Raw genomic sequence first — 16,629 nt, 5'->3', positions numbered from 1 at the left:
ATTTATACTGACCACATCAATACAAATTGCAACATTAAATGTGCATGTGGAAAGATTTTAGTGGTTCGGGTGATTTAGGCACTTCATGCCGTTTATTGGTTAAATGAGTAGAAGCCTTCTTTAAACTTTTCATCATAACATTACAATGAAATAATGGAGTCAAGTTTTAGAAGAACTAAAACGGTTGTTTATCAGACCAAAGGAAATCTGAGTCTGTCTTCAGTTCCAGGATAACAGTAAAACAATCTATAGCACATTTCAACAATGTAGCAGGAAGAGACTATTTTGTTCATCCATTAAAAGGCTCATAGTGGATGTCACATATAGCAAATGGCTGGTTTTACCCATGTTCGGTCCATCCCTAACATTAACCAAGTTGGTGTAGTTGTCTAAACTTGAATTAATGTACAGCTGCCTTAATGCTTCAATATTTCTAGATTGTCTGATTACAATTAATCTGGTGAAATGATTTATATCAAAGATAAATTAATACTTGGTGTCCACCTCTGCAAGGACAATCAGTGGTCTGAGAAACTGCACCAAGAGCGGTCATCCCAAGATCATGAGAAAGAGGAACCTGCAGATACAGAGATTGAATCCAGCTGACAGTCCAGAAAGTCAAAAGCAGCAAACTGATGTGAGAGTTTTACATTAACTTGTGGCTGTATTTCCTGTCATTAAAATTGATGTGCACTACAACGGCGGGCCCTCAGCTATGTTGGCGTTTCCACACAATGACCCTCAGAATCCTGACGGATCCTCAGCAGCCACCCACTGCTTCCTGTCTTAACTAACAATAGAAAGTTGGAGTTTTCACAGCACTTACCAAGCAGAATGCCCTGTCACAGACACTTAGTATTATTAATGCCAAAGAAATCTATATGCTGGGACCACCATCCATATATACTTGCATAAATATCCACAGACAAGCAATAAATATATCTATATGATTATATGCACCACATATAGTTAGTATGCTAATATTATAATCTATGTATCTAACACCAACTGAACATATAACAACAACAACAGCAGCAATAACAATAATGATAATAATGAATAGGGTAAGACTTAAAAAAGAAAAAAAGTAGCTTTGTAAAACGAGAGCTGGTAATCATTTTGCTGGATGCTGTGTGTATGGATGTGAAGTGTGTGGCTGCTCCATCAGCACCGCTCTGCTCTCCTGTCCAGGCATTTACACGGAGGAGCCAACAAGCATCTGTCACGTGCCTTAGTGTCCACCAATAGCAGTGAGGCAGCCGAACTTTTGTAATAAGGGAAGCACAGTAAAGAGCGAGCAGACTGAATGAGTTTCAGTTTGAGCGCTTCAGTGATCATCATCACACACGTACTACTGGCCCTACCTCTTAAACCAGCATTAATATAGACACTGTCCATCCGGATTTCTATTTATTTGATTTTATTTTCATCAGCAGCCCACACAAGGCTGCAGTATCAACTATATTCAGGTCTTAATCATCAGACAATCATCACTTACTGGCTGCTGTCTGCTATTCAGATGCTGGGAGACAAGGCTCACGGTAAGTCTGCAGTCTGTGTTTTGCATTCGCAGCTTAGGTTAATGCTGGAACAAAGGTTTAATGGCCTGAACCAGCATAATGTAACCATGACTATCCAAATACTGTTACTCTTTAATTAAGAGATTAGATTAACGGCGCCAGCAGATTTTATAGTGAAGCAAATGTTCCCCGTTATTAAAATTAAAACACTCAACGAATAGCTCGACGTTGTACAAAACTACATCATAAATAGGTAAAAAAAAACAAACAAAAGAAACAAAAACAAAACGTAATAAAATTCTAGTTTACCAGAAATTGGAAATCTAAAATATTAATGGAAATGATTGAAAAGAGTAAAACAAGGAATATGCAAAAGTTGCCTGATAACAGTAGTGCTAATTATGACGCTGGTAGTTTCTTTGGAAACGTTCTGATTATGTCCACTGCAGTATAATTATTAAATCAGCTAAATCAAACGAATAGTTCAGTCTATTAAAAAGGCATGAGGTAATCATAATAAAAATGTAAAAATGTAATTAATAATAATAATAATAATAATAATAACAATGATGATGATAATGATAATAATAACAACAATAATAATTATTATAGTGCTTCCATCCTGCAGAGTCCTAATGTGGCAGCGCGCAATGAGTCTCATTCTGGCGGCCTGCACAGCCGTCATGTGCACTTTGAATATATCACTGCAGCGTCTCGTTCACGGAACCCCGAACCAAGCCGAGCCGAGCCTAGCCGAGTTTAGCGTCACAACAAATGCTCGCTAGTGCTTCCTTTTTTATCATTTGTGGCCTATCCCTTTCTGGGCTCCACGTACTGATGATTTTCACAGGCTTCATGTGTCACCCTCAGATTTCTTACACAGAGTGGACTGGGTACTGACACTTATGCGATGGAAACTACAGTCATTTAAATTCACGTCAGTCTTTTACTTCGAAGAATAGTTTGCCTGCCTTGTATACGGGCTAATGTCATAAAGCCAGACTGTGAATCTGGATAGTGCGTGTAGCCTGTAGCCGTGGAGGGTTTTGACCATAGGTAGGCTATAATAAAAATGGGTCTGAATCGAGGAAGAAAAAAAATACATAGGTTACGTCGAGATTAGTGGTTAGGCTATTTCTTGATTAAATAAACGACTGGAGAGCAGATTTTAACCATAGTTTTTATTTTTATAGTAGACCGATAATTCCATCTATAGGTTATTTATTACTGCTATTCCATATTTTATATTGCTTTGTCAGATTAATATAGCCAATTTAAGATCGGCCACTCTTGTACAGGAGCTTTAATAAACATAAAGCATCCCTTTAGTAGTTTCTTTACGTGGAGCAATATTCGGTAGCCTGACAGTCGCTTAATAAATAAAAAAAATAAAAAGTCTGGAGCATGTTAAAACAAATGTTGCTATTTGTACAACATTTCCTTACCGACTTTTTGCATCGTGTGTGAGATTAAATTACTACAAAAATATCTATAAATAAAATGAAACAAAATCAATACATCGCAACACCGACTAAATGGAATAGGCCTAATCGTATTTAAATTCTACTTATCTGACCTTAATTTGGTTTAGTCCCTGTGAACTAGAAATAAAAATCTAATTTAGGTTAAATATGTTTATTGTGTATGTAGCTACAGCCCAATAGAAGAAAACTGTGACATCCTATGTGGCAGGCGTATGAAACGCCAGCCTGTTGATCTCAAATAGACTGTGTAGGAAACGCTGTTGTCTTTATTAGTCGCTCCAAATAGGATGCTGCCACTATGCTTTCTAAGCCACGATGTGGGTGCATGTGTGCGTGGATTTGTATGTGCATGGTGTGTGTGAGCCAGGTGTGACTTTGAAGGTTATGGAATACTCATATGATGATGACCTGGAAGAGCTGTGTCCTGTGTGTGGAGACAAAGTGTCGGGATACCACTACGGTCTGCTCACCTGCGAGAGCTGCAAGGTAACTGTCCAAAGTGTAACTGTAAAAACAATATGTGTTTACATTTCCACTAAACATTCAGCCAGTAGATTTATTTATTACCGACGTCTCACAACACTGAATCCTGCCTTCATGTTTGTTTTCAACGGGTATGGGCCATAAAAAAAATCATCCACACCAAACTGTTGGAATTAATTACAGCTATCTGACATTGTGAGATGTATATTTTTGTCATCCTTTCCTTCAGCTGGGCAGGTCAAGTAGAAAAATGCAACATTAGATTTACTCCTTTTAGATAATTGTGTAAGAAACCGGCCTCGGCTCAGCGCGACGTCGTGCGTTTGCAAACCATTTTTCCCCCTAATGTTTGGTTTGTTTTCAGGGCTTCTTCAAGAGAACAGTGCAGAACAACAAAAGGTACACATGTGCCGAAAACCAAGAGTGCAAAATAGACAAGACTCAGAGAAAGAGATGTCCTTTCTGCCGCTTCCAAAAATGCCTGAGCGTCGGGATGCGACTAGAAGGTATACTGCACTGTGTTAGAAACCTGTTGGTCCTTCCTCTCGGCATAATTACGCAAATGTAGCCTACTCATTATTTTCTATTTCAAACTAAGGTAGGCCTATATATACACTTTTTCTTACACTTTTGACATTGTGTAATTTGTAGCACTATAATTCCAATGATATTTTATCTCTATTATTTTTAATGGCAATTATTGCTACAGGAAAACTCGTTTAAATAGTTCTTGTGGACTGGTGACTCTCATGTTGTTTCCCTAAAACATGAGATGGGATTAATTCCCAGACAGCAATGCAGGAAAGCACCTGCTTCCGTGGCAGAAAAAGGACACATTCTTGACTTACTGATAAAACTCTGGAGACTCCCTTGTTTTAAATCAAAAGCTCTATTTAGGCTACAAGAAGGAGTTGAACTGCACAGACTCTGGGGATTCTTCTCAGGCCTAAAAAGGGAAGCAAAAAATGACCAACATGCCTGTTATTTACTCTGTAGGAATAATTGGGGATACTGCTTAAATAGAAGTTGTGATTTTACTCCTGCTATTGTAGTTCATTGTTTATCAAGGAGCTTTGAGAGCGCTTTTGGCAGTGTAATTAATGCATTCACTGCTTCATTCGTAAATCTGTTTTTCACCTCTTGCCTCTTGTGCGACAGCGGTGCGTGCAGACCGCATGCGTGGGGGGAGGAATAAATTTGGCCCCATGTACAAGAGAGACAGGGCCTTGAAACAGCAGAAGAAAGCTTTGATACGATCCAATGGATTCAAGCTAGAGAGCACAGCTCCTCCGCCATCATCTCCTCTGCAGACTGACTACGGCTTCACAGGCACCCTGCACACCCTGCCCACCATCTCCAAAAGTCTGCTCCCTGCCACCCCAAGCTCCATCACCCCTACAGACTATGAGGCCAACCTCTATGGACCCCCATCCCTGGGCATGGCCATGCAGTCCGTACCCCTCAGCACCCAGTACCAATACACAGCCTTTCCTGGCAGGGCGATTAAAGCTGAGTGTCTAGACTACACCAGCTCCCCTGAGTCCCTCACAGGATATCCCTACCCAGATATGTACCCCTCAACCTCACCACAGCCACCCATCCTGCCACCACTGGTGCTCGAGTTGCTGCGATGTGATCCAGATGAACTAGTGGTGCAGAATAAGATCATTGCTCACCTGCAGCAGGAGCAGGGTGGTCGGGGCCGGCTGGACAAGCCCAGCACCTTTAGCCTCATGTGTCGCATGGCAGACCAGACTCTCTTCTCCATAGTGGAGTGGGCTCGGAGCTGCATCTTCTTCAAGGAGCTCAGGGTGAGTACCAAGGCCATTAGCCCATCCTCATGCTCTCTCTCACACACACACACACACACGCACACACACACACACACTCAAAATAATTTCACAGCTGCACTTCACTATTTTTACAAAACTCATCACTGGTACTATCTTAATATTACAGCATGACTCTAGCTTATCTCCCTTCCATTAATTCTAGTTTATACATTTTTGGAAAAATCCTTACATTGTTTTATTACATGTGAGATGTTTTGTGGCTGTTTTTGTCAAAAAGAATGAACTTGTTTCCAAACCTCCTCTCTGAAGCCTTGCTTGTAGTTCTCTCTTAAAATGCCAAAAATCTCTCTGCCAAAAATGAATTAGACATTTAGGCTGCGTTTTACAAAGAAGACAGGGTAAAATGAATGAAAACATTGAATAGAAAGATGAGAGTAATTAGACCCTTCAAGGAAACGACAGCTGTACTGTGCCCCTGCACTGACTGTTACAGTAAACAACCCCCCATCATTTTTTTCTTTTTGTTTTTGCCCTTATTTTCTCTTACCTTATTTTCATTGTTACTTCAGCCATAAAAATCACATAAGTTTCAATAAATAAAGTGCTTTTATGAGGTAAAAGATGATCATAACTATCGTATCTGTAACTGTAATTAGCCAAAAAAGTTATAATATTTGTTTATTTGCTGATTAAAACTGAAATGGGGAGAAAAAAAAAACAAAAGCCAGAAAGGTTCTTATCCCAAGCAGGAGAGAAAAAACTGTTCAATATTGGGTTTATCTTATGAATACCTTTCAAAAAACAAATGGAAAATCACTGAATATCAAAATTAAGATTTTTATATCCTGGTTTTAAAAAGAAGCTACATGTTGATTACAACAGTTGGAGATGTCCCAAAAAATTTTAATCACGTTGATACATACAAGCTTTAGCAAGGACATATCACCCTGGTCTTCTTTTTCCCGTGTTTTAATAGGACTGAAAATAACAAGAACATGGTTACATAACATTTGCTTTCATAAAAGAAATAAGAGAAGAAAGATTGTTTTTAAGATGAGGTGACAAGTTTTAAGGTCTGAGTTATTACAGTTCACAGTCTATTCCTGTTCAGTATAAACAAAAACAGGAATCTACTGAAAGTTGACTGACACACCTAAAATGCACTCACAATTCACTCACAACAGATTGCACTTGCAATCCACCTTAGACAAAATTTTGTTTGTGTGTTATGAAACTCAACTTGCAGCAGCTAAAACATTGTTTGATATAAATTGAAATTGTTTCATTTAATATTTTAAGTTAATGTCTACTGTGATAGATTACTTAACACATGCAAGTCATTTCAAGTGGACCTTCAAACATCATGGTAGTGACTGGAAAAACAGTGTCCATGATTTGAACTAAAATGTGGCTAAATCATGCACAAGCATGGCACACTATTGGACCTTGGTTATTTGGGAAATTATGTTCTACAAGAAGGGAATTGTATGTTGCATCATAACTGTTTTATATGATTGATTCATATTCTGGTATGTCATATCAAAACATTAAGACCTGTGATGGACTGGTGACCTGTCCAGGGTGTACCCCTGCCTTTCACCCAAAGAGAGCTGGGATAGGCTCCAGCTGATCCCTGGGACCCTAAGTAGGAATAAACAGATATAGATGATGGAGGAATGGATGAATATTCATGTTTGATATAAAAGAGATGCACAACTTAGCATAAAGTCTAATGTAATGATATTGCAAAAGAAAATGCAAACTGTGATAAGAAGACCACACACACACACACATGCACGCACACACACACACGCACACACACACAAATATAAACACACACCTCTGGGATAATGATCATCACTGTGTCAATTCATCATTTCATCACTGTGATTGTTTCTAGAGCTGCTGCATAGCCAAATTGAAGTCAGGAGAACTAATTATTGTAGTTGCTGTAGTACTGTTGCTAACAAAATGGCTAAATACTCCTACAGTAAAAAGGGAGGATTATAATTCTTCTTAGACAAATCAAGCCGATTACACAACAATGAAGAAGATATGATTTTCTTCTGTGAGTCATGATATAGTCTGCCCGTGTTGACAAGCAAACATCTGCCGACAAGCCATGGTCAAACGGATTTATCCAATTAAACAGTTTAACTAGCAACAAAAGGTTGGTTCTGGCCTTGGTGGGATTTGGTGAGATTCATTCCTGTCCTGCTTGTCTTTTGAGGAAATGAAATGAAATTTATTTACTCAGGTACATTTAGAGCAGATCTTCTCCTTTCCTTCTTCACATTCATTTGCTTGTTGACTTCATTCCTGGGGCTGCCACAGCTTTGGCCATGTGAGCTGCAGTCTTCTACTCCTGGTTGTTGGGGTAATTAACATGAAAATTATATGCCTATAACCATATTTAGGCCAGACTCTTAGCACCTGGGATATCTGTTTAGCAGGAAATCAAAGCAGAGCTGAATCATTGGAGCTGCGTTACTAGTACCTCAAATTCCTGCAGCATGTGCAAAACCTCATCTGGTTGCCTTCTAGACGGGCTTTGCTTTTACTAACAGGGCAACTGAGGGAAGCAGATGTGTCTTTACACAAACAACAGCATGGGTTTCTGAATCATATTTTGGTATAGTACAATCAGAAGCTTCAAAGTGCCCCATAGTTACAGTACATACATCACATGTACTGTACTTAGTCACATTAAAGCGATGATTCAGCCAAAATTACAAATGTCACATATGGATTTTTAGAAGACTAGTGCAACAATATGCTCAGTTATAAATATATAGTATTTACAAACACACACACGTCCCTTTACATATATAACTTTAACAATGACAACTAAAAACCCAACCCCAGCCCTTACAAACATTACCCTTATTTCAACCTATATCTTAGCATCATGTATTTATGTACTGGTATTGATCCATTGAATAAATAGAAGTTAAAAGTGATTTCATAATATATAATCTATTCTCAGTGTCCAAATACTGCAGCTCAAATTCTCATTTTTTGAGAACACCAGAAATAATTGGTCTTTTTTGTTACCTTCCTCGTGTCAGGAACAAAGACCGTATTGTTGTGATGAGGCAATGTGTTGTTTCTTCTCAGACTAACTACAACAATGTGCCATTATAGTGTTTCTCTGCGTTGCCACTACAGGAAAGCGGCCGCTCACACCTTTCTTTATTATGGGAATGCTTATGGGAATGGGTACATAAAACTACAAAGCTTAATCGTAATAATCGATAGGCTTTTGGTGTACGTAAAAGTTCTGTTTCCATGCAAACTGATAACTGAAAGTTATGTTCAGACTAGTGATTTAACATTTTCTGTGAGACATACACTTTTATCATGGGTCACTATTTTAATTTCAGAGGGCCCCAAATACTAATAACTAAACACATCTAATATAGTAATTAGGATATTAAGTTATGATTATATCACATGTGTTTATGCTCATCTTTTGTAACCCCTTGTACAATTAGATAGACATTTACTTGAAGAGAGAATATCATTAAACGCAGTAACCTCCATGAGTGTTTTATTATGCCATGGTAGAAGACAACATTTTAAAAAAAAGCACATCTTTCTTAGTGAAATTCAAGGTGATATGGACTTTTGCTTTAAACCAAGTCCACAATTTTCCCTGACTCTTAACAGATTGCTGTGCTGTCACGACATCAAAAACTGAATTGTGCTGTAGCTGTTGTAACCAGACATTGCAAGGGTGGCTATTGTGGGAAGAGAAGTTACAGAAATGACAAATTATTGCATTTTGTGAATACAGTACATTCAGAAAAAAACACCTTTCCTCACTATGCTGTTGCAAATCAGTATATATAAATATAATTTATAAGAGATGGGGTTGTTTGGCCAAAAAATAATCCGTATAATTACCGATGCAGCCTATAATATTAATATACCTATGACTAAGAATATAAAGTTCCTCATTCAGTTCTGACTTGACTTAGGGATTGAGACCTCTGAGACCTCTTAGTGCACTTAAAATCAAAAAGGTGACATTATGAATGTGAAGGAAGAGTAAATAAATGAAAGTGAATTTTGCTGGGAAAATGTAGTAGAAGTGACAATGTAGTTCAGGTGACAGAAAAAATAAATATTTACCATCAAATTGTGCATGTCCTTATATCTTTACATTAAAAATTGTATCACCGTAACAACCATGCAGTCTTATTTTACCTCTGTGGACTTTGCGTTATAAATATCTGATTTATTTGTGTTGATGGTCAGACCATTCTTATATGCAGTGGACAGCTAACATGGACAGTGAGTACAAAGCTGTGCATATGTTGCCAAGAAAGCCCCCCACAGAAAGTGCTGTTTCCCTGGCCCTTATGGACATTCCATGCAGATGATAACAGGGGAATGTCAGCTCTCCACTGCAGCTCCGTGCTGTGCCCATCTACATTGTGGCCTTTGTCATGTCTTATGTTTGACCTTCCATTCAGTTGCTTAAAATGAAAAATGTTACTAAGGAAGTGCACACAAGGAATACTGTAAAAACCTTGAGAGAATAGATGTAATATATATCCAATCTGAAATAGAAGTAGAGCTACACTATTTTTAAAATTTAGAAACAGCATTGAATCTCCAATGCTTAATACTTTTCTTCTGTCTCTCTGTATTACGTTAAATGACGAAGTTCAGTGAAGGATGTTTGTATTCTTTTTAGGTTTGAATTCTTTGATTAATTTCTTTGTACTCTGCTAGAATTCATCTTTAAATGTTCTTGTGTTATTCTGCTGCATTGCTGTGTTCAGCCCAGCATGTTTTTTGATGAGGTGTAGGGTAGGTTTACCAGTCTGTATAGGTTTGCCTGTACCTGGAACCTGCTTTTGCCATTTTGCAAAATGTATTTTAAAACCCTCCAAATGTAGCCTAAAGTGAAAGTGTTTAATTTTGGATTTACAGTTGTGGAGCTGATACTGAAGGAGTGGGAGCAGTTCATTATGTCATGTATGAGTTCACCTATAAACATACATTAAATGTTGCTACTACACCAAATACTGAACTCTGTTCTGTCGCTATTGGAGACTGCTCTGAAGCTCTTCTAGTTTCACTACAGCCAGCTACAACACAGCTATACAGTTTTGTAGTTTCTGCTGGTTAAAATGGATAGGCTTCTTACGGATGGTTTAAAATTTGACATCACTTACATATTTAACCGCAAGTGATAATTCCTCAAAATAGAAATGAATGATTTCTTTGGAGTGTATAGCAATGTCTTGTAATCCCAGGCAAAGCAAGCTAAATCCAGACTTGTTGACTTTAAATTGTCAGCTAGCTGACAGAGATGTTAGTAACGATCCAGTGTGTTGATGTTTCATCTCTGAAACAGGATTTTATTATCTGTGATAATCCCAGAGATTGTCACTTCATGGCTATGACATGAAATGTGCCTCACCCAGGTAAAGCATGACAATTGACAGGTATATAACCCGAGATATTGGTCTAAGTCAGTTACTCATGCTAACATGGACAAGCAGAAAGACTGAAAACCCATGTGGAAGATTAACTAAAACCCTTCTCCCCTAATTTTTTGGCTGCAGCTGAGTTTCCAACTCCTCTTGGAGAGGAAGCAGAGGAGGTCGCTGAGACCTCTTGCTTCCTTAACCCCTTCCTTTATCACTGAACATTCAGACCCCCACCACTGCAGCAAACCAGATGAGTATATGGCCAACAAGATTGAATCATCTCCCCCTGCGACTGATAGTAGCACAGTTTCATTCAGATTGACAGTAATTCTGTCAACTTCATGTCAGATGAATGTGTGTTGGGCCTATTAGCAGCTGTGGTTGTAGAATTACTGACTGCTGTGTCCTTCACTTTATAGACAATATTGAGTGGGGGGAGGAGGGAGTGTACATGGTCATTCTGAAAATACACACACAGACACACCATCCCCTATACGACTGGGGGGATATAAACAATATTTCTAAGCATGTTTCTCTGTATGTATGTTTTATGTACAGTATGTATTTATGTGGCCCTGTGATGGACTGGACTGGTGACCTGTTTCCCCCAAAGAGCGCTGGGATAGGCTCCAGCAGATTCCTTTGACCCTAATTAGGAATAAGCGGGTATAGATAATGAATGGATGGATGTTTTTATGTCTGTCTGTCTGTCAAATCAATAAGTGAGACTGTACATACAAAAGGAAACAGCCTGACAGCCCACAACAAATGTTAAAAATGAAAATACCTTAAAAAAGAGGATATTGATTTCCTCTGTTTTCAAATAATTTTGGTCAGGATTTTCTGTGTTTAAACAACAAAGGGAAGGGAAAAAATCTACAATATGTCCCATATAAGCAGAATGAACTGTGAGCTGTGTGCTTGTTTTAAGATACTGAAGTTTTTGTCTTTCTTTTTCTGACTCCCCTTCCTCTCTGTGTATGTTTCCTGAAGGTGGGAGATCAAATGAAACTGCTCCATAACTGCTGGTCTGAACTCCTGGTGTTGGATCACATTTTCAGACAAGTGCAACACGGAAAGGAAGACAGTATCCTGCTGGTGACCGGCCAGGAGGTAACAACTCCCTCGCACAGCTTCCCATCAACACAATGCAGTGTGCTTCATCACTAACACCTCACTGCATTCATAATGTGGTTGAAGGAGTGCTCTTTTTCAAATATAAATGTATGTTTATAAACATTTAATAAACATATATAAGTAAGAAAATTCAATAAATAAATATTGATACATATAAACAAAATCTATTTAGCCATTGCTGTGTAAGTGGTAATGAAATGCGACACACACACACACACTGGACACACTATGGTTTTCTGGTTTATAATACATCTACAAAACAATATGAGAAGTTGAGTTGCTTTGAAAATGGTAGATAGCATAGTATGTATAGTATGTATAGCTCAAAATACATATGGATTGTAATAAAAACAGCCATCTTCAGGTCCTTCAGAACAGCTAAACTTGGGATTCAAAGTTTAAAATGCTTCACTTGAAAGGGCTAAAAGGGCCTTCTAAAATAACCAGTAGCCTATGTTTGCAGGTCGAGCTGTCGTCCATCCTGTCACAAGCTGAAGCAACTCTGTCGGGTCTGGTTCAGAGAGGTCAGGAGCTGGCAGCAAGGCTGCGAGCCCTGCAGGTTGACCGCAGAGAGATCGCCTGTCTGAAATTCCTCCTCCTGTTCAACCCCAGTGAGTCAATGTGATGTTTGTGCTTCAGTGATCATCTTCAGGTGATGATGGTTATTAGTGATGATTGTCATTATGATATTTTATGAAATGATTTGATGTCATTTTTATAATAAGTGAGAGATCAGGTTGACAGGCTAAAAGCTGGACAGCAAAAACAGTATCAATATTAAATATAAAATCCTTTCTGCAAAATAAAAGTGTTTTGAAAGGCCTGAGCTTATATGCTTAGCATGTGCATTGTGTGCGTTCAAAACAACACGTTTTAATGGAAAAATGAATGAAAAATGAATATCATCTTTCTGGGCCTGCAGGAGGCCATGCTGCTGCTGACTTTTGGCAGAATTTAAATAGCAACTCTGGCATTTTAATCAAAATATGTCACAATTGCAGATTATCTGCAGTACCTATTTACCTATAAGGTTCCAAGTATTTTCCAAACAGTTTTTTTTTCTCTCCAATAAATTTACTTAATTAAATTTCTACAGTTGACAAAAGCCAACACTAACAAAGACAGCCTCCTCTATTGTCCACTAATGGTATTCAAAAGATGTGTAATAGATGGGTCTATCATTTGATGGCAGGGCTGACATTCATGTAGCGGCTTCTGCAGATGGATAGAGCATGGATGTGGCTTGCCCAGATTCCCAGAAGTGTTTGCTGTAAAGCAGTGGCAAAGCAGGGAACAAAGAGCTTTTGAACAGAGAGAGCACTTATAGGCAGAAAATATTTGCTGTCTTTGCTGGCGGCGTCTTTACTGGCGTTCTCACTCTCCCACATCTTCAGAGTCAGGTTTGTCGGGGGTAATTTAATTGCCCTTAAGCAGTTTGAAAAGATGATTCAGAACATTGATTTAAAACATTTAATTACTGTGTGAATGGATTCTCAAAGATGGGCTCAGCTGATGTTGAATGCTGGTCGACCGCAGGGCTTCACTATTGTCTCTCACACACACATATAAAACACGCGCACACACACACACACACACACACACACACACACACAAACACACACAGCCACCCAAACAAACACACACAGCCAGCCAAACAAACACACACAACCACCCACACTCCATACACCCACCTTAATATATAAATGCATTCAATCCCCATGAACCATAACTAGTTTTTATTAAAATATGAATATTTTAAGTAATACAAAATTAAAATCTTCTAAAAAATGACCCTAACTCAAGCTCCAAGTACTGTCCTGTTTTCAGACATTTCATTTTACTCAGTTGTCAGGAAAATGGCTTACTTGTCAAATCTCCATTCACTGATGAAGTGTGGTTGAACGATCCAAACAAAACCTAATAAGTTGATCTTTAGAAATTATTTTCTTGGTGATTTTAGGATTATTTAAGCATATTTTCAAAAAAAAAAAAAAAACTATTCCTTTTTTTTACATTCACACTATGGAGTAAAGCCGGTTGATATACTATGGAATCAGACATATTTGTGAGAAAATTACATCTTTCTGTCTTATGAAACTTTAACCAAGCTTTACCCTTTTATCTCTTTTATTATCTTTACATTTAAAACATCCTCTTTAACATCTCCCTGGCTTTATCAGTGTGGATATTTTATATTATGCTGTTTCTGTTATTAATAAGAAATAATTACTGACCCAACAACAGGTCAGTGGTGTCTATAGAAGTTTATCCAGAGCCTCATGTCAGAAGACTGAAATTTACCCTCCTCTGTGTGTGTTTTTGTGTGTTTTGTGTGTGTGTGTGTTTGTGCAGATGTGAAGCTGTTGGAGAACCAGGTATTTGTGGAGGGTGTCCAGGAGCAGGTGAATGGGGCGCTGCTAGAGTATACTCTGTCCACCTACCCTCAGTTCCAGGAGAAGTTCAGCCAGCTCGTGGTGCGGCTGCCAGAGCTACGCTCTCTCAGTACACAGGCTGAGGACTACCTGTGCTACATGCATCTCAGTGGAGAGGTGCCCTGCAACAACCTGCTTATTGAAATGCTGCATGCCAAACGAGCGTGTGTGTGAAGGATGTACGCAGATTGCTCCACTTTGATGTGTTGTTTGTCTAGGTGAGACCATATGTGTGTGTGTGTGTGTGTGTGTGTGAGAGAGAGAGAGATAGTGAGAGCTAGTGTGAAAATCAAATGAAGATAGAGAGTTTCATACAGGGTCATCGTTGTGAGGGCTTATGGTTGTGTTGAAGAGGAGAAAATCTTAACTTGGTAATATAAAGCTCCATTTGTAGTTTTCAGATTTTGAATGTTCATATCCTGAGGAGTTGCATTATTGTGACATTTAAAATGGATTCTCAACCAGTTTTAAAAACTGTATAATTAGATATACCTATAAACCTACATTACATCCTTTTTGACCAAATATCTCATGAATCCAACATCACAAACAAGATTTTCTTCATCCCACAGAGCTGCAGAGCAAACATTTAGACTCAGAGGAAGCTGCTCCAGTGCTGAACAGGTGTCAAGATGTCTGTCTCTAACAACTACCACAATCAGTTTGTGACATCAACACCTAAATCGTTTTCTATTATCACAGCACAACACTGTTTCCAACACTATCTTGATAGGAATTTATTTATGAACTATGGTGCTGGGTGGGCTGATATTGAAACATCTAATGAATGCTTCCACCTTTAGAGATGCAGTTGTTTCAGAAATCAAATTTGAGTGTTAAATATGAATCAATTATATCCAAATGTAAGATGCAACTTTATGAGTCCAAGATCAGCAACACTGCCCCTAGATTATTATTATTATTATAAGACATACTTCAGGTAACATTACAGACCGTAGTCTTGGCAGACTAGACTAGTACTGCTTGTATCTCTGCACTAGTTTTTTAGTACCCAACCTTGCAAAGAAATAAATTCAAAGCTTTAAGTTCAGTATAGTTTTAAACTATTTAAATATTAACATATTGATATATTCTTTACCCACAAACTGAATTCTTTTACTACCTATTTTACTCCAAAAAAAGAGAAACATAAGAATTCATGAAGTACAAAGCAAGGAGATAAAAAGCAAAAGAGAAAGAGAAAAACAAAGTGATGCTCTGTTGATGACAACAATAAAAGGAAGCCAGAGCAGACAGAAGATAGAAGAGAGGAAGGAAAGATGCATCAATGTGCAAATGATTAGGGAGACATGAATGATCAAGACAACATTTTTCTTAATAAAGAAGAGATAGGCAAAGACACAGGGAGTCAAAACGTGCATCTGACTCATTTTATTTCAAGTTTCTTGTAAAATTATATTAATTCATGGGCCAGAGTCTTAAGAAGACAAAGGTCATATTATGTCAGATTATCACATTTGTGTCACCTTTTCACACACAGCACTAGGGACCGGCTGATCTGAATATGTTCTGCACCAAAACTGCTGCATAATGAAGGGGGTTCAATTTTTCAATTTTTTTATCGAAGGTCTGTAAAAAGCCAAAACCTTTTGATTTCTCTGCTGAGCTCAACCCTATGGTTCCTGATGAAAATGTAAACCATTAAAAATCAACCAATCACTAAAGGCTCAGTAATTTCCTAGTTGGACACTTTTTTTGTCAGTTACTCAAAGATGAGAAAAGAATGTAATTGTTAGGGTCTATTTTTTCAGTAGTGTGCCAAATTTCGACCCTGCCTACATCGCTTTTATTTCACACAGAAGCTGTAGTAGCATTATTAAGCACCATTGTGTAACTGATTAACTACTGCCTGTAGTTTTGTTTAGTGGACCTGATATCATCCACCCTTGCTGTCACCCTTTGTGGACACTTTTTGTGTTGCTTTTTTTAGGTAGGAAGATGACATCTCACATTTTAAACCTGTCTGAAGAGCTCTGATTGGCTGATTGGCTTGGTGCAAATAGCTGTTAGTGAGCAGAGCTATTTGAATCACTAGAAATTAGAGAGATGGTTGCTGTAAATCAGAGGCCTGAAGTCCAGGAGTAACAGCATATAATTCACATAGTAATTATCATTATTGGTATTTCTTTTTAATTCCACAAACGTAAGCCTCCTCTAAACAATGAAATAAATTGTATAATTTAGAACTCTGTTCTTGTCAAGGTGATAAGAATTGCTAGGAATTGGTATTGGTAGCAGTCAGCAGCATATTTTTTAGTGGCACTCATTGTGTTGAACAGTATTTAGTAAGCTGGATCCCCCAGATGAATTACAAC

The 16,629-nt window shown here is 38.2% G+C and overlaps 1 protein-coding gene across 1 annotated transcript; it reads left to right on the top strand.

Moving 5' to 3' along the window:
* Positions 1-1,316: 1,316 nt before the first annotated feature.
* On the top strand, positions 1,317-14,555 carry nr5a1a (nuclear receptor subfamily 5, group A, member 1a). The gene is made up of 7 exons (XM_026322282.1): positions 1,317-1,541; positions 3,372-3,490; positions 3,852-3,993; positions 4,646-5,298; positions 11,718-11,837; positions 12,325-12,472; positions 14,214-14,555. Exons 1-7 carry the CDS (start codon positions 1,520-1,522, stop codon positions 14,465-14,467), a joined length of 1,458 nt encoding a protein of 485 aa, XP_026178067.1. The 5' UTR covers positions 1,317-1,519; the 3' UTR covers positions 14,468-14,555.
* Positions 14,556-16,629: the final 2,074 nt, after the last annotated feature.

This window comes from Mastacembelus armatus, chromosome 9 (genome assembly GCF_900324485.2).
Source record: "Mastacembelus armatus chromosome 9, fMasArm1.2, whole genome shotgun sequence".
Taxonomy (NCBI): domain Eukaryota; kingdom Metazoa; phylum Chordata; class Actinopteri; order Synbranchiformes; family Mastacembelidae; genus Mastacembelus; species Mastacembelus armatus.
Note: the sequence above shows the minus strand (reverse complement) of the source record. Positions and strands in the feature narration are given on the sequence as shown.